This window comes from Myotis myotis, unplaced genomic scaffold, assembly GCF_014108235.1.
Source record: "Myotis myotis isolate mMyoMyo1 unplaced genomic scaffold, mMyoMyo1.p scaffold_m19_p_1, whole genome shotgun sequence".
Lineage (NCBI taxonomy): Eukaryota > Metazoa > Chordata > Mammalia > Chiroptera > Vespertilionidae > Myotis > Myotis myotis.
The window spans coordinates 161,571,988-161,590,743 of NW_023416313.1; the positions used below are offsets into that span (position 1 = coordinate 161,571,988).

General features: G+C 38.8%; 1 protein-coding gene across 4 annotated transcripts in view; it reads left to right on the forward strand.

Moving 5' to 3' along the window:
* Positions 1-18,756, forward strand: part of ADAL (adenosine deaminase like) — a 30,706-nt gene that overhangs the window by 1,893 nt on the left and 10,057 nt on the right. For 3 of the 4 annotated variants that reach the window (XM_036299274.1, XM_036299284.1, XM_036299267.1), the window contains exons 2-9: positions 3,806-4,032; positions 4,264-4,394; positions 5,436-5,496; positions 8,314-8,401; positions 11,187-11,268; positions 14,281-14,407; positions 15,390-15,470; positions 17,861-17,999. In XM_036299274.1, coding sequence (XP_036155167.1) covers positions 3,970-4,032; positions 4,264-4,394; positions 5,436-5,496; positions 8,314-8,401; positions 11,187-11,268; positions 14,281-14,407; positions 15,390-15,470; positions 17,861-17,999 — 772 coding nt within the window. In that variant the 5' untranslated portion in view covers positions 3,806-3,969. Of the gene's footprint in view, positions 1-3,805; positions 4,110-4,263; positions 4,395-5,435; positions 5,497-8,313; positions 8,402-11,186; positions 11,269-14,280; positions 14,408-15,389; positions 15,471-17,860; positions 18,000-18,756 lie in introns of those variants that run through there. The other variant, XM_036299294.1, reaches the window with a different exon arrangement.

Below are 18,756 nucleotides of genomic sequence, written 5' to 3' on the forward strand. Positions count from 1 at the left end.
ACAAGTTAGTAAAATGTACATGATATGTTAGAAATATTTTTTATTTCTTTTTTTAAAAATATATTTTATTGATTTTTTACAGAGAGGAAGAGAGAGGGATAGAGAGTTGGAAACATCAATGAGAGAGAAATTTCGGTCAGCTGCCTCCTGCACATCTCCCACTGGGGATATGTCTGCAACCAAGGTACATGCCCTTGACCGGAATTGAACCTGGGACCCTTCAGTCCGCAGGCTGACGCTCTATCCACTGAGCCAAACCGGCTAGGGCAAATATTTTTTATTTCTAACAAAAAAGAGCAGAAATCAAAAGTGATTCAAGAAGAAAGAGAATAGGGAAAAATTTGTGATTTGGGTATCTTACGATTGTTTTCTGGTTATTATTTTTTAATCTGTTTATTCTTATGTAAAATGGAAGTAATAATACCTCACGGGTTGTTGTCAAGATTAAGAAAAATAACCATCTAAGACACTTAGCACAGTGCCTGGTTCATAGTAAGTGCTTAATAAAAAGTTACAAATAATTTTATTAATCTGAGGTCCCCTACATCTCCCCTACTCATGAAAAAAGTACTCTGGGAGACAGGAGACTTGGTTCTGGTCCTTCCCTAATTTGATAAACTGTTAGTACAAACGTAGAAAGGTCTTATCTCAGTGTGTTGCCTTTCAGCTTCTCACTCTCATTCCAGCTTCTGGCCCATGCAAAATCCAGCCCAGGGCCCAGCTGGTGTGGCTCAGTGGTTGAGCATCAACCCATGCACCAAGAGATCATGGGATCCATTCCAGGTCAGGGCACATGCGGTGGTTTCAGGTTCAATCCCCAGTAGGGAGCCTGCAGGAGGCAGCCAATTGATGTTTCTGTTCCTCTCTCTCTTTCCCTTCCTCTCTCTCTGAAAAAAAATAAATAAATAAAAAAAAATCCAGCCCAGGAAAGTTGAATTTGGTGGGGAATGGTATTGTTGATAGAAATATTTTAGGCAAGGATCAGTGAAACAATTTTTTCAAATGTGCTTGTTTTGTGTTTCACATAGGTTACACTAGAGGCCCAGTGTACAAAATTCGTGCACTAGTAGGGTCCCTAGCAGCTGCTGGCTGCTGTCCTGGGCCTCCCTCCCTTCCCCCAGCTGGCCCCACCCTCTGGTTAAGCTCCCAGACTAATTCCTGGTGGAGGGAACAGTTTGCATACTACACTTTTATTATATAGGATTGTAGCCAGTGGGTCAGTAAATTTACTCACAACTATTTAAAAGAGAATGGTTTGAATGTGGCACAAAATAAGGTCAGGATCCTAGAGTAGGTTATTATCAGCCTGCTATAGAAAATGTCTTAAGTGCTTTTTTAGACTGTTGTCAAACCAGGGAAGTTCTTTCTCACAATTCATAATAATGAAGCTATTTTCAATATTAAAAAAATAATTTAATTATTTCATAAACAATTCTTTCAAATAAATAATTTGTTAAGTATTCTAAATGTTAATTTATTAAAATTTTTAAGTAAACATTACAATTATTGAAATTTTTAATTTATTAAAATTAGTTCAAAAAGTAATCAAGTTTTATATGCTTGTTGTAAAACCTCAAAATTGCACAAAACTATGTAAGGTAAATAAAGTAAAATTCTCTCCCCTGACCTTTGCCACCTCCAACCCACAATCTAGTGGTAACAGTTTTCTGTGTGCCCTTTCATATGTATTTTAGGAATAAAGATATAAATAAGAGAGAGAATGTGTGTGAGTGTATACGTACATACATGCTTTATTCATAAATGTCATCTTTCTAAACCATGTATTTTGCAACTTACTTTTTGGAAGTAACACTATGTCATAGAAATCTTTCCATATAGTCATAGATATTCAGTTGAGTGGATATGTATAATTAATTTAGTCAGTACCTACTGATGGACATTTAGGTTGTTTCCTATTTTTGCTATTATAAATAATACTATAAGAAATGTATTTGTACATATCCTATAAGATTTAAGATAAATTCTTAACAATAGAGTTATTGGATAAAAATGTGTTGTGTGTGTGTTGATACATATAGCCAATTTGGTTTCCAAAAAGATCACACCAAGTTCTGCTCACACCAGAACTTTTCTTAGACTTTCACCAGTATTAGGTATTATTCTTCTGAGATTCACAATATTTTTTTCTGGGTAATTTTACAAGTTAAGTCTTTCATGAACTTTAAAAATCAATTTCTAAGGAATACTTTGAGACTATTTTTATTAACATTTACTTTGTAAGTCAATTTATGACAAATTGATTTTACCTATGCAAGATAAAGTATGTTTCCCATTTTAACGACATCTATTATGTCCCTTAGTAGAGAGATTAAACATATTAATTAAATAGTCCATTTTTTAAAATTTGTTACTATTTATTAAGCACTTACTATATGGTAATTCATTGAAATGCCACTTTTAACTCATGCTGAGTTGGCCTTGCTGTGGGCTTCTATAGCTCTGTCTAGTCCTGTACAATCTATATTCTTTATTGCCCATTTTAATATCTTGGTAACTTATTTATCCCTCTCAGTATCAATTTAGAGATTTGTAATGTAAAAAATGTTTATTTTGCAAGGTTATTGGTGAGATTAAATATTATATTATTAAAAGTGCTTATCTGGTAGGCTCTTAATGGAAACTGCTATTATTATCAACATCATCATTATTAATACGTAAGAACCCAGAGAGTCAAGGTGACTACTTTGAAAATCACTAAATTTCATTTGGAATTTTATCTTAATGTACTAGAGGCCTGGTGCACGAAATTCATGCGTGCGTACGGTCCCTAGGCCTGGCCTGCGATCAGGGCCATCTTCCCCAGGTGCCTGTAGCCAGCCCCGCACCCCGCCACCAGCCACCCCGATTCCCCGTTCACCATCGGGCAATCAGAGCCTGACAGCCAGGGGACAGAACTGAGAGGTCAGCCATTCCCACCTGCTCGCCAGCCCCACTCCCGCCATGGTTGCCCTGTATGTGTGGGGCGACTGGCGGGGCAGGGGCCTTGGCCTGAGCCACCTACCCCTCGTTCCCCGTTCACCACTGGGCAAGCGGAACTTGTTGGCCAGGGAAAGGAACCAAGAGGTAGTCAGTGCACCTCATCGTGACTGGTCAAGCGGTCATTCTGATCCTTCTGCCGTTAGGGTCAATTTGCATATTACCCTTTTATTATATAGGATAAGCCACCTTCAGCGGTGAAGGACAAATTAGGACTTATCACCTGTAATGTGCTAGGTTCTAGCCATAGTCCTTGTCCTTAGAAGCTTATAATCTAGTGAGGAAGACAAGTAAATCAGTGATTGAGATACAGTGTGATAAAGCACTGAGTGAAAGGTAGTCACTGGATTCTATGGGAGCATACAAGAAGGGAATTTAAATTACTATTTCAGTCCTCACAGCTACTCTGCACTTTTATCCCTTTTTTACAAATAAGGAAACTGAAGCTGTGAGGTTAACTGACTACTAAACTGTGAAAACTAGTAAAAGGACTAACCAAGTCCAATGAAGCCAACACCTCTGCTCTTTATATATTTTAAACAATTCAAAATATAAACTGTTTTTTACCCAAAGTAGGCTTTCTGAATTTCTACTGTTAGAAGTAGTTTTATAGAAAATGCTAATAAGTAAGGAATACATCCAACTGAATTGCAGATTGTAATCCACCTCTTACTTTTTCTTATTTCTAGTTCACATTGTTAGCTCATTAACTTTGGAGGGGCTTTTTGTCTTTTGAAGAATAAATTCGCAAAAGTCCTGTTTCTTTGCTTTTATGTCAACATCTGAAATGTTCACATTTTTTCAATAGGTAAAGCTAAACCCTGAGCAACATTTCAGCTAATTTTATAAAAATGTGTGGAAATAAAGCAATCTGAAGGAAATTCAAGACCACAAAATTTACTGACTGAACTACATGGTATTGTACATACCAATAAGAGTGTTTGGAGAAAGACCTTTTTATTCTGCTAAGTCATGATGGAAGCAGAAGACCAGCAGCAATGGAAGAGAACCTTTTTCTCAGAACTACCTAAAGTGGTGAGAATTCAACCAGAGAATTCTAGAGTGGTTGCTAATTATAATGACTCTGTGTTGTTTCTTTTCACACAAAAAAAGTGAGTTTTATAATTTATAAACTTTAAAAGTTATATAGCTAAATCTCATAGGCAATTTGCCTACTATAGACTGCAAACATCAAGTACATGGTATAATGCTATGAATCTAGTGGATAGTTAATATGTTTTTACTGATTGTATTCTTTTGTTTTAGGAACTTCATGCCCACTTGAATGGATCCATTAGTTGTAATACCATGAAGAAATTAATAGCTAAGAAACCAGGTCTCAAAATCCATGATCAAATGACTATGATCGATAAAGGAAAGAAAAGAACTTTAGAAGAGTGAGTTTGGGGAGATTGTGGACGCATTCCTTTTTCTCTCTCACTATTTTGAGATTGTAAATAGTATGTAAGAATTCAGGTTTTAATAGTCAAAGTAATAGGGTAGCCATCTGGTATGGAGAGTATAACTTGACATACAGCATTTTTCCAGCTGTCCGACTGTTGGCAATATTTTTAATGATTTATGTTGTTTGTGAAGTTGTACTATACTGAATATTCTTTAGACTGGAAAGTATAGGCTTACTGACTTTTCTCCTATTTGCTCCTACCAATGAGGGATGGTGGGAGTGGTGGTAGAGAAGGGAAACTAGTATTTTCCACTTAAAAATATCAGTAATGTTTTCTTTTCAGTCATTGGTCTTTTTAGATCAATGTAATTTTCAAAAAACCTATCTGTAATTCTTTATAAATATACAGGGTGTCCTAAAAACACGTATACACACTTTAACAGCTGATAGCTCAATTGATGTTTCTTTCTTTTCAGCCAGACTAAGCTTTGAACAAAGGAAGTTCATCCTAAAATGCTACTGGAAGTTTGAAAACGCAGTTGAAGTACAAACACTGCCTTTATGATATTTCAAAGTATGATTTTTTCATACTTTAATTTTCATTACTTTTTAGATTTAACTATTTTGAAATAATAGATGAAGCCAGACTAAGCTTTGAACAAAGAAAATTTATCCACTAAACTTTTTTTATGGTACAAAAAGATAAAGTTTATGGTACAAAAAATTGAGGGCGCACAAATACCAAACAATATTATTCTTGATGTTTGCGATTCCATTCCTTCGAGTTATCAGCAGTGCCTGGACCAGAACGGTCATCAGTTTGAAAACAGATGTTGACAAAAAAAATTATTCATTTCTGTAGATTCTTTTAAATTTTGAAAATGCACTGTATGTTAATAAACACTATAATCATTCACACTGTGTATACATTTTTTGGGATACCCTATATAATTACTAAAATCTAATTGCTTACTGAATTTGTCTTGAGCTTTTGATGACTAGAGTATCTTAAAACTTTTTATTCATGTTATAGATGTTTCCAGATGTTTCAGATTATTCATCAGCTTACTACTAGCCCTGAAGATATTTTAATGGTAAGAAATGATGGTTTTGTTTTTCATAATATTTGACCATAGATAGAAAGGCTCTATCCCTATTGCTTGGAAGATTTTTCACTGCCTGGGTGGATGTTATAGAGAGTGAAGAAGTTCAAGAAGTGCCTAGAAATGGAATTATGAATTCCTAGCAAAATTGTACCTTTCCTCTGGGAATGTAGTACTAAAGAACACCTCTGTGTTCTCTTATCTGAAGCTCCAGGATACTAATAGTTTCCATGATATGGAAGACTGGTTTCTGTATCATTGATCTGACTAGGATGGCATTTAAAATGTCCTCTTTGCTCAGCTCATGTGGCTCAGTGGTTCAGCATCGACCTATGAACTAGGAAGTCATGGTTCAATTCCCAGTCAGGGCACATGCCTGGGTTGCAGGCTCAATCCCCAGTGTGGGCACAGTGTGCAGGAGGCAGCCAGTCAATGATTCTCTCTCATCATTGATGTTTCTAATTTCTCTCTCCTTCTCTGAAATCAATACAAATATATTTAAAAGAATAAAAATAAAAATGTCCTTTTTGTAAATGAAGAGAAACAAAATCCTGTCAGTGTTCTTAATCATTCAGCCTTTAGATATCATTTACCCTGGTCATTTAGAAAAATGCAAAGTAAGAAGTATAACCTGTGTTTCTGGAGAACTAACTTTTGACTGATCAAGAAAGAATTTTCCTCTTTGGCCAAGATTGATCCTCACAATAAACACTAAATTAATCACCTTTTGGAGGAGAGTTGAATCTAAAACTTTAGTTCAACAAAAGTTGACTGAATGCCCATCATGTTCCAGCACTAGAGACTGGGGGATATAAAGACAGATTGACATGGTCCCTGCCCTTGAAGAATTTATAGTCAGGGCTGAATCTGGCAGACACAGCTGTGGACCCCAAGGAAGTATTCTTGGACGTGGGGTAGGGATGATTCCACAGGCCTCACTGTGGCCTAGGTAAATCTTCCTTTACTCTCACGCTATACTTGCCAGCAACCTTCTATTATTCATTTGATTTCACAGGTATCTCACCACCAAGATGAGGGGTACCCTGGATAGTAGATATGATCACTTCAGCCACTGAGAAGAACTGCCACTTCATACTCATTGTTAGTGCACACATTAACAAATAGGCTTCTGCATTAGTCTCCTGGGAGCTGGGGTAGAGTGACTTGGGATCTCTGGGCCTGGAGCAATGATAAGATGCAAGTTCCTCAACCTACAGAGATGAGGCCCACAATAGCAGCAATGTGAAGCTCCTAGAGAAGCAGTGCCACTGGGTCTAGTATACAGAGGCTGCAGGCTCATGCTCGGTAGTGAAGGAAGCAGTGGTGTCTCTCTTGGTATAGGGGTGTCATGTGATTTTTGAATGCTGTTGTGTATAGTCCAGCCGTGGGCAAACTACGGGCTGCGGGCCGGATCCGGCCCGTTTGAAATGAATAAAACTAAAAAAAAAAAAAAAAAGACCGTACCCTTTTATGTAATGATGTTTACTTTGAATTTATATTAGTTCACACACACACTCCATCCATGCTTTTGTTCCGGCCCTCCGGTCCAGTTTAAGAACCCATTGTGGCCCTCGAGTCAAAAAGTTTGCCCACCCCTGGTATAGTCTCTGAGGCTGATTCTCTAGACCTCCATTACATTTATATTATAATAAATTTATTTTTGGTTTTAATTTAAAAAAAGAAAAAGATGAGACTCAGACCTTGGATTGCAGTGAATCCACTAAGGTAGTTCCTTTCCCCTGTTAGGCACATGTACACATAGTCAAAGCAGGTTAGGATTAGGATTTTGCCCCAGCTGGGTGGCTCAGTTGGTTGAAGCATTGTCCTGTATACCAAAAAGGTTGCAGGTTTGATTCCTGGTCAGAGCACATATGTAGATTGCGGATCTGATCCTGGTCAGGGTGTGTATGGGAGGCAACCGATCGATGTTTCTTTCTCACATGTATGTTTCACACGCTCTCTTCTCTCTCTCTCTTTCACCTCTCTCTCTCCCCCTTCCTTTCTCTAAAATCAATAAATATATCCTCCAGTGAGGATTTTAAAAAAAGATTAGGGTATCAACTGTAAGGACTAACTAGGGCACGTTGTCACAGTATCCCTAACCTGGTCCTTTTTCTATTAGATTTGGTATTTTTTAGGATTGATGGCAGAGATGGAAACATGCCTTTAGATATCATTTACCCTGTCATTTAGTAATTTTTGGATTGTTGAGATTTGTACTAAATTAGATATAGTTTGACTCATATTTATCACTCACTTTCTTTGCCTAAGGAGAATTTTCCTATATACTTCTGGGGGAAATTTAACCCTGCCTAAAGAATTTTATGAAAAATACAATGTATTCCTAAATATCTTGAATAAGAATCTTAAGCCATGACTTTAAATTGTACATCATTAATGTCTGATCATATTAGCTGTTCATTTCCATATGTTCCTATCTAGTACTACACACTCATAGATGGTTTTAACTGGATTTAGTTTTGCCTTCTCTGTTTTATCAAACTGCTGTTATGAACACAAGGAAATAGAAACATGGTTAAAAGGAGAGAAAAACAAAAAGTGTGAATGATGTACAGATTTGGATTTAATGTGGAAATGAGGGGTGATGAGAGATAATGGAAATTTTGCAGTTCTGTCATGGTCTCCATCAGGGGTGTGGCAAAGCAGGTATTCTTAACCACATGGAGGATTTCCGACATGTTTCCCAAATAAAATGTAATGAATGAAATGAAGCTGTAGCATTTGGCACTTTAATTGGGACCCTTACACCAACATTATCAATATTATGTTCATTGCTTTTATTATCAGGTCACAAAAGACGTCATTAAAGAATTTGCAGATGATGGTGTCAAGTACCTGGAACTAAGGAGCACACCCAGAAGAGACAGTGCAACAGGTAGAATTTAATTATTTCTCAGCCAATGTAATCTTTTCTGTGTGCTTTGGTCATTCATGTGTTTACAAGTTGAGAATATGAAGCACTTATTTTTACTCTATTGTAAAAGTAGAATCAACATTCCAAATGTTATGATGTACATTTATGGTGCACATTATTAATGAGTAAGTTATTTTTTAAAAAATTAACTCAGGTATTATCTGTTTAAGGGGAATAAGAAGGCCTGCAAAAATATCATTTGTTTTTTTGTTTTTTTTTATTTCAGAGAGGAAGTGGGAGGGGGAGAGAGAGAGAAACATCAATGATGAGAGAGAATCCTTGATGGGCTGCCTCCTGCACGTCCCCTACTGGGGATAGAGCCCACAACCTGGGCATGTGCCTTGACCAGAATCAAACCCAGGACCATTCAGTCTGCAGGCTGACACTCTGTCCACTGACCAAACCGGCTAGGGTTCATTTGTTTTTCTTGTTTGTTTTTCTCACTCTGAGAAAAGAACATTTGCTTCTTCTAGTTGTGTTGTCTTAAACAGGCTAATTCTTGCTGCCTGCATCAAGAGCACTTGTGAAACAATGTCATCGAGTAGATACAGAATCATGTTTTGTAACAATCACTGAAATGAGGTTATTCATTCACTTCTCAGGGACTAGTAGTGTCTTTGGCTAGGAGCAAGCTGTGATGTGGTAAAACCCCTCTGGATGGAGATGAGCAGATCTGGATGTGGTCTGGAGAAAATTCCGTAAGAGTAACATCAGGAGATATTATGTAGTATCTTTGGGTCCCTCTTAGCATTCTGTGATCCTACCAGGTCATCTTGCACCCTGACATGTATAGCCCAGTCACCATTCAGCGGGTAAAATTTTTTAACTACATATCGTAAAGTAAGTGTTGACAACTGGGGCAAGCAGAAGAGACTTACCTTGCATTTTTTAACTGCAGAATCAGTTCTAAGTTATGCTGGTGAGGGTAGTGAGAGAAAAGGGTAGAAAAAAGCCTACCAATTATTAGAGCTAGGTTGCTCTTTGAATAGAGATTCAAAAGAGAGGTTTTAACCTAAGTATGTAACAATAGGGGAATTGTTAAATAAAGATTAATGGAACGGTAGGCAACAATAAAAATAGTTTAAAATACACTTTAATGACTGGAGATATGCTCAGAAGATAGTGTTAAATGACTGAACAGAATACATATTTACTTAGTAGCATCCCATCTATTCAGAATCTATATATATAAAAAGCCAGCGACCAGAACACTGTAACAACCAGAATGACCGGTTGCTATGACGCCCACTGCCGCCAGCGAACTGGCCCAATCGGGGGTGGGGCGGGCCAGCCAACCTCCCGAGGCCCCTTCCCCCAACCAACCCCATCCCTGATTGGCCTCTCCCACCCTGATCAGGGGGTGGGGCCGGCCAGCCAACCTCCCACAGCCCCGCTCCTGATCAGCCTCTCCCACCAGATCGAGGGTAGGGCAGCCAGCCAACCCCCCCACGGCCCTTCCCCCCGGCTGGCCCCTCCCCCGATGGGCCCCCACCACCCTGATCAGCCCGCAGCCCTTCCCCCCAGTGAGCCCCGCCCCTGATTGCCCCCCACCCCAATAGGAGGCAGAACCAGCCTGCCAACCTCCTGCAGCCCCTCCCCCCAGCCAGCCCCGCCGCCAATGGGCCCACACCACCCCGATTGGCCCATGGCCCCCTCCCCCCAGCTGGCCCCCCCCCACCTGTGCATGAATTCGTGCACTGGGCCTCGAGTATCTACACTAATAAAAGAGAAACATGCAAATTTGTGTCACTCTGCTACACCCACCAGTCAATCAGGATGAGTATGCAAATTAACCAAACAAAGATGGCAGTTAATTTGCATATGCAGGCGCAGAGCGAAGACTGAAGATGACTGAAGACTGAAGAGGCTTGGCTTCTCCGCTGCAGCCAGAGCAGAGTAGCCAAGCCTTGCTGCTGCGGCCAGACCAAAGGCCTGGGTCCCGGGTGCCGGAGGAAAACCGGTGCCGGCAGCCAGGGGAGGAAGGTCTGTTGTGCGAATCTTCGTGCAATGGGCCTCTAGAATCTATAAGAAAAGGGTAATATGCTAATTAGACCAGATGTCCTTCTGGACGAAGCTGGGGCCAGAGGGAAGCCCAGGTCCCAGGTGCCAGAGGGAAGCCGGTGCCAGCAGCCGGGGGAAGGAAGGCCTATTCTTGCACGAATTTCATGCATCGGGCCTCTAGTATACATAAATATATATGTATGCTTAGAAAAACAAAGACAGTAGTTATCTTTGAGTGGTGGGATTATATGTTAGTTTTATTTTTCTTCTTTATAATTTCCTGTGCTTTACTAGAGATTTTCCACCAAAAGTAAGCATTTTAGAATTGGGGCACAATAGTATTTCAGAGGAGGTTGTTCTGGAGAGTGTTCTAGGGGTCCCCAGAAGAGGAGAATTTAAGCACCCAAAGAGAGGCTTTGGAAAAGGGCTTGTTATTCTTGTTTTGTTAAAACATTAAAAATTTTTCATAACATTTTGTGAGACTAATTTTATGTCTGTTGAATCTAAGAATCCTTTTTAGTCTTGTTTTCATTTTATTTTTTATAGTACTTAATTATTTTTCCAACTTTATTAAAGTTCAATTAGTATTTACTAAAATATATCCATAGGGCTGTGTTTTAATTCATCTTTAGCCATGCTTTAGTCACAACATAAAGTGAAAATGTAATTTGTTCACATAGGGATACTAATGTTGAAGGATTAAATAGTTGATGATCTCTTTACATGTTCTTTGTGTCCTTTCCAGGAATGACTAAAAAAACTTATGTGGAATCTGTACTTGAGGGTATAAAACAGTCTAAACAAGAAAACTTAGACATTGATGTTAGGTAAGAAGCATTGTACCTTAGTGATCACCATTTAAAAATCTAGAATGAGTGAAAATTTTACTACTTTGACCATGGGTGTAATGGATTTTTATAAGTCAACCAATAACTGTTTTTTATCTTATAACTAGAGGCCCGGTGCACGAATTTGTGGGGTCCCTAGGCCTGGCCTGCATGATCAGGATGAAACGGGGTTTCCAACATCCCCTGAGGGTTCCTGGATTGTGAGAGGGCACAGGCCAGGCTGAGGGACCCCACTGGTGCACTATTGGGGCTGGGGAGGGATGTGGGAGATTAGCCAGCCGGGGAGGAGCCGCAGGAGGGCTCCCGGTATGTCTGACCCATCTCACTCAGTCCCCATCAGCCTGACCCCAGCAGCAAGCTAACCTACCAGTTGGAGCATCTGCCCCCTGGTGGTCAGTGCACATCATAGTGACTGGTCGACTGGTCGACTGTCTGGCCCTGGTGGACAGTGCATGTCATAACAACTGGTCGACTAGTCGACTGCCTCCTGGTGGTCAGTGCATGTAATAGCAAGTTTATTGTTTATCTTGTTTAATTGTTAGAGATCAGAGATTATCTTGTTTAATTATTTCTATATGCTCACCCTCTAGAGCAGCAGTTCTCAACCTGTGGGTCGCCAACCTGTGGGCCGCGACCCCTTTGGGGGTCAAATGACCCTTTCACAGGGGTTGCCTAAGACCATCGGAAAACACATATACAATTACATATTGTTTTTGTGATGAATCACTATGCTTTAATTATGTTCAATTTGTAACAATGAAAATACATCCTGCCTATCAGATATTTACATTACGATTCATAACAGTAGCAAAATTACAGTTATGAAGTAGCATTGAAAATAATTTTATGGATGGGGGTCACCACAACATGAGGAACTGTATTAAAGGGTCGCGGCATTAGGAAGGTTGAGAACCACTGCTCTAGAGTGTAAATTCAGTGAGGCCAGAAACCTTGTTCTTTGGCCACTACACATCCAGTACTTAGAACAGAACTGGCACGTAATCAGGGCTCAATAGGTCCTCGAAGGACCTAGCTGTAATGTTTCTGACTATAAAATCTCTCAAAATTAAGCTTAACTAGACAAATACCCCAATTTCAAAACCACACAAAAGACATGAAGATAATTTAGAAAAGAAGACATACAAATGGCCATTAAATGTATAGAAAACCTCACTAATCAGATAATTTTTAAAAGAAATATTACAGTATCCCCCCACCACCACCACCATCAAAAAGGGTAATAACCAGTGTTTGTGAACTTACACTGTTGGTGAGCATATCCTATATAATAAAAGCCTAATATGCTAAGTACCCGGTAGTCCGTTCAACCAGTCAAAATGTAATATGCTAATGATATGCTAAGGATACTCAACTGCTCGCTATCATGTGCACTGACCACCAGGGGGCAAATGCTCCGACCAGTAGGTTAGCTTGCTGCTGGGGTCCCATGTGGACACGCCCTGGAGCCCTCTTGCAGTTCCCCCCACCTCCCCTGTTGGCCAACCTCCCATATCCCTTCCTGGCCCCGATCATGCACCAGTGGGGTCCCTGCGCTCTTGCCCAATCCAGGACCCCTCAGGGGATGTCAGAGAGCTGGTTTCCACCCAATCTCGCAGGCCAGGCCGAGGGACCCCACTGGTGCATGAATTTGTGCACTGGGCCTCTAGTATAATTAATAAAACTTCTCTAAAGAGCAATATGTATTAAGATCTATAAAAATAATTTTCCCCTCTGACCCAGTATTTCTCTTCTAGAAATGTAGCCTAAGGAAATTGATTGATGTTAAGATTCTTCATTTTAGTGCTATTTATAACAAAAAGTAGAAAACATCCTAAAATGTCCAGCAATCAGACGACAATTACATTGTTAGGTTCATATGATTTATATTATTTTCTAACATTTAATGGCAGGGGAAATTGTTAAGTGGAAAAAAAATGACACTGCATTTTATATATAGTTGATCCAAATTCTGTAAATAAATAAATGCTAGAGGAATTTCTTTATTATTTTTTAAAATATATTTTTATTTATTTCAGAGAGGAAGGGAGAGGGAGAGAGAGATAGAAACATCAATGATGAGAGAAAGTCATTTATCGGCTGCACCCTGCATACCCCACAGTAGGGATTGAGCCCACAGCCCGAGTCCACACCCAGACATGTGCCCTGACCGGGAATTGAACTGTGATTTCCTGGTTCATAGGTTGATGCTCAACCACTGAGCCATGCCGGGCTTTATTTTTTTAAATAAATAGGTAAACTAATAAGTGCAGGAAAAAAGTTACACAATATTAACAAGGATTCTCAGAATATTAGATTTCTTGTAGAATTTCAGTTAATATATGTATCAGCTATTGGATACATATTAGAATTAAATTATTACCAATTTTGTAATCCTTATGAAATAATGGATCTAAGCCTCCTGACGAAAGAACACACCACTATCTGTGAAATAACTCTTGCTAAAAAACTGAATTTGATCTGATTAAGCCTCTAGATTAGATCCAATGTTCAATTTATAGGAAATATGAGACAGGAGAACATGTTAGTAACACAGGGATTCAATCAACAAACCCAGACTGTGGGAAACTTTATACGGCAAATGACCTAGTTTCTTCAACAAATAAATTTAAGAAAAGAGGTTGGGAGGTGTGCAGTAGGGCTGGGGTGAAGGGAGTGGCTGTAGATTAAACAATGCTTGAAATGCACTGACCAACACAATGTGTGAACCTTTCGTTGGATTATCGATCGGGCAAACTGTAAGTAAGAAGTAGCTCAACAGTAAAACATGAGACAATTAGAAATTTGAACACTAATTAAATATTTGGTGCTATTCAGGAATTTATGTCTCATTCCCTCTAGCAAAGTAAGACGTCATGTCAATTAGGCGATACATTTCCTATAATAAGATGTACCTGCCGTAGCTCTCTGGCCATATTCAAGAGTTGTATTTTTTATCATATTTGTATTAAACTGCCTTTTTTTATATTAAAGATATTTGATATCAATAGACAGAAGAGGTGGCCCTTCAGTGGCCAAGGAGACTGTTAAACTTGCTGAAGAATTCTTCCTTTCTACTAAAGATACAGTAATTGGCCTTGACCTCAGTGGAGACCCTACAGTAAGTTATTTTTCCTAAATACATTTTATTTCTAAAGAAGTCAAATTAGTTTGTGGGATAAGGATAACCAGAATGCATACAGCAACTATCCTTAACCAGGATTCTGTGAAAGAATTAAGCTCCATAAAAAAGCAAAAAAAGATTTGCATGACAATATGATTATTTTCTCCATTCTTCTAAAGATAGTACACAGCTAGTTCCAGTCTACATACATAGGAGAGAAGTCAGTTCATTTTATACAGTGGATGTCTAATGCTTAATTATCTCATAGAACCCCCAGTTGAGAAAGGCTGGCCTAGAGCTTCTTGAATGTCAGATTCAAGCAGGGTGTCTCATATGTGGCACTATTGGTATTTTGAGCCAAATAATTCTTTCTTGTGGGGACTATACTGTGCATTGTAGGGTGTTTAGCAGCATTCCTGGCTCTATCTACTAGATGCCAATAGCGCCCTCCCAGTTGTGACACGCAAAACTGTTACATTGCCAAATGTCCCCGGGGTTTGGGAGAGGGGAGGGGTTGGAGATTGCCCTTAGTTGAAAAGCCACTGAATTAATCTCATGAAACTGGTTCTTTTGGCTTTGTCTAAACTCGGTCTGTTCTACTGTTGTTTCATCCATCCATTTGATAGAAGCTTTTTTTAGTAATCATATGGCTTCCTGAATCAGATAAGTTCTTGTTAGCACTAGATACCCTTCCATAAATAAAATTTGGTGATTACTAAATCTAGCTTAGCTACTAGTAATTGACCTCAGGTTCACTGATACTTAAGATTCTTGAGGGCAGGACTATCTTTGTTAACTTTGCATTCCCCAAAGTGTTTAGCACATTGTAGGTGCCTTATAAACAAAATGTACAAATGAATCAATCTGCTGAGGTTTTTTCCGGCTATTATTTTATTTATTTGTTTATTGGGACAGAGTACCCAGTTCCTCAGTTTGCCCACGGTTCTCATGCATCCTCATTTTAACTTTTATCTTCAAGGCAGGACAAGCAGAAGATTTCTTGGAACCACTTTTGGAAGCAAAAAAAGCAGGTCTGAAGTTGGCATTGCATCTTTCAGAGGTAAATAATATTTTAAAATTAGGCTGGAGAGGGTAGAATACAGTGGATTACTATTTAGTAATCAACTTTAAATGGCTAAAAAGATACCTGGCGTGGAAAAACATTTTTAGAAAGGGGAAAAGTAGAAATACGTTTTAACATAAATTATAATGATAAAGGCATGACTTGCTTTAGTCCCTCATGTTACTGGTTTTGTTTTTGTGGTTCCCGGGAGGGTGGCTGTTGACTTCCAGTACAGCTGTGTCCTTAAAAATAGCTTACTGACATCTTGCTAAAGAAAATTCATGAATTTCCATCATTGCCCTTATCATTGGTAAGCTGGCATTGAGAGAAGCACCAGTTCATCTCACTTTGTCCTCAGAGGGAAAGGGACCTGAGTGTATCACATGTACTGGCAAGAAAGGGAGTAGCTCATCATCATTTTATAAGGCTCAGAGGGAGATCAGGTGCCCCTTGATCCCCAGCTCCTTGGCAACATGAACAAGTGACAGATAATGGCTGGAGAATAGTCACTTTCTTAAGCACATCTTTGTGAGGCAAACAAGGGACTCTACTGCACTTTCACCCATTTTATAAATGGTTTATTTCTTCCTATTCTTTTTTTTTTTTTTCTTTACATACAAAAAGCTATACATAATATATACAACTATGTGAGTTTGGATTTGTTTCTTAACCAGTTAACTGCCACGCATCCCCACACGCCACGATATTTTGTATTTAATTTAATAAAATAAATTTGCAATGAATATTAGAAAAATAAATATATCACTCACAACTTGGGTGTTCTTGAATATTTTCAGCTGAAAATTCTCACAAAAAATGATTTTAAAGTTCGTCAGGGCTGTCACTTAGGGAAAACTATTTTTTTTTTTAATAGATGCACATGGTGTGTGGGGAAGGTCCGCCGCTTGCGTCTACAGACACTTATGGCGTTCAATGGGTTAAATGCAGGAAAAAATACTTATTCTACTTATTTCATGGGATTATCTTGTGTATTAGATGGAGTGATATATAAAGTTTGAATAGCATCAGGATGTAAAGATTTAAGGAAAAAATTGGAGCTTCTTGTCATTATTGGTTTTCATGTCTATAAGCAAGGGGTCAGTTACCTAGTGGCAGAACTTAAGAAAATATAGGTTCCATGTGTCCACACTCTGACCATAAAGACCTTTCACTTTTAGGAAACCATCTAGCTGACCTGATACCTGACTGAAGCAATTGGTCAATATAATGAAACAGCCAGCATGTGTCACTGTAATTAGTTATCTCTGTTCTTGGTGCACAGCATCAAAGCACTTTAGCTTAATTTTTTTTTCTTTTCTTTTTTTTAATATATTTTATTGATTTTTCACAGAGAGGAAGGGAGAGGGATAGAGAGCCAGAAACATCGATGAGAGAGAAACATTGATCAGCTGCCTTCTGCACATCTCCCACTGGGGATGTGCCCACAACCAAGGCACATGCCCTTGACCGGAATTGAACCCGGGACCCTTCAGTCCGCAGGCCGACGTTCCATTCACTGAGCCAAACCGGCCGGGGCTAGCTTAATTTTTGTTGCATTTCTTATTTGATCCATTGGATATAAGATATTTCAATTCCAAATGTTATTGTGATTTGAATTTTAGGCTATTAAGGGGTAAAGAGCACAGCTAGACATTTTCATGGTGGTTGTAGTATGTATGTAGCTAGCCTTGTCAAAATAAAACGTGAGCACACTGTGTGGAGAATCTGGGCCCTGGAGTCAGATGGAGCCAGATTTCACCCTTCTCTCTGTCATTCACTAGCTCCGTGAACCTTGGACAACTTCTGCTTAAAATGCATTATGTTTTTAACGACAAAAGTTATATGTATCTGCAGAAAATCCAAGTGTAGAGAACTATTATATAGACGGAAAAAAATAAAAAATGAAAGGTCCCCTTCCCATTTCAGTTATGCTCCCAAGTTGATCATCTTAACAGTTTTGTATTTATATTTTTCCAGACCTTTTTCTAATATATATGAACACACATATACACCACAGGACACATATATGTATGGAGTTGTGTATTTTATTTTTGCAAATTACTTTAATTTGATGAGCTTTAATTTCTTCATTATAATACTTTGCAAGATTCTTGTGAGGTTTAAAGGAAATGTATGTAAAAAGGCACAAAGTAGGTCCTTAATATGTGCTTATTATCATTGGCTATAATTATTATCATTGGAATGAATCTAGAATATTGGGAAATGAATGGGAAGATAAAAGGCAAAGAAGAGAGCTAGGAAGGTAGAAGTAATTCAGCTTTCCAGAATGTCTGTACTACCTTCTCAGGGACAGAGTACCTGGCTTTAGAAAAAAGCACCTTTAAAACAACTGAAAGAGGTTATTGATGCCCTCTCTCCTCTTTGAGATTCCAAACCTCAAGAAAGAAACACAAGTACTCCTGGATCTGCTTCCCGACAGAATTGGGCATGGGACATTTCTCAACTCCTCTGAGGGAGGATCCTTGGATCTGGTGGACTTTGTGAGGAAACACCAGATACCGCTGGGTAAGGCTTAGGGTTTCAGGTCCTTCAGACAACCCTGTGCCCCTTCCACCCCCAACCCCCATATTGCAACCCAGATGTAGAGAAGTTTTGTTCTAAATATATAAATATTATTTAGGAAGTAAAAGATATGGATAAGTGCTTTCTGAGCCTCATTTAAGTAACACAAAGTTTTAGCTTCCATTAAAACAGTGGTTCTCAACCTTCCTAATGCCGCGACCCTTTAATACAGTTCCTCATGTTGTGGTGACCCCCAACCATAAAATTATTTTCGTTGCTACTTCATAACTGTAATTTTGCTACTGTTATGAATCGTAATGTAAATATCTGATATGCAGGTTGTAGTTTCATTGTTACAAATTGAACATAATTAAAGCATAGTGATTCATCACAAAAACAATATGTAGTTATATATGTGTTTTCCGATGGTCTTAGGCGACCCCTGTGAAAGGGTCATTCGACCACCAAAGGGGTCATGACCCACAGGTTGAGAACCGCTGCATTAGAATATAAGCTCCATGAGAGCAGAGCCCTTCTCTGTCTTGTTCACTTTACATTCCCTAGTTCCTAGAACTCAGTATTATACTGAAGGAATAAGGGGCATCTAGTATTTTGAAATGACTTTAACCAAATTAAGATGTGTTATGAAAATGTGTCACTTTTTTTAAATTAAGAATTATGGAAAATTCGAAGTATATTATTATATGTATGTTGACTGTTACACACTTGTTAGTCTACATGTGTATACCTGGAGCTGTTT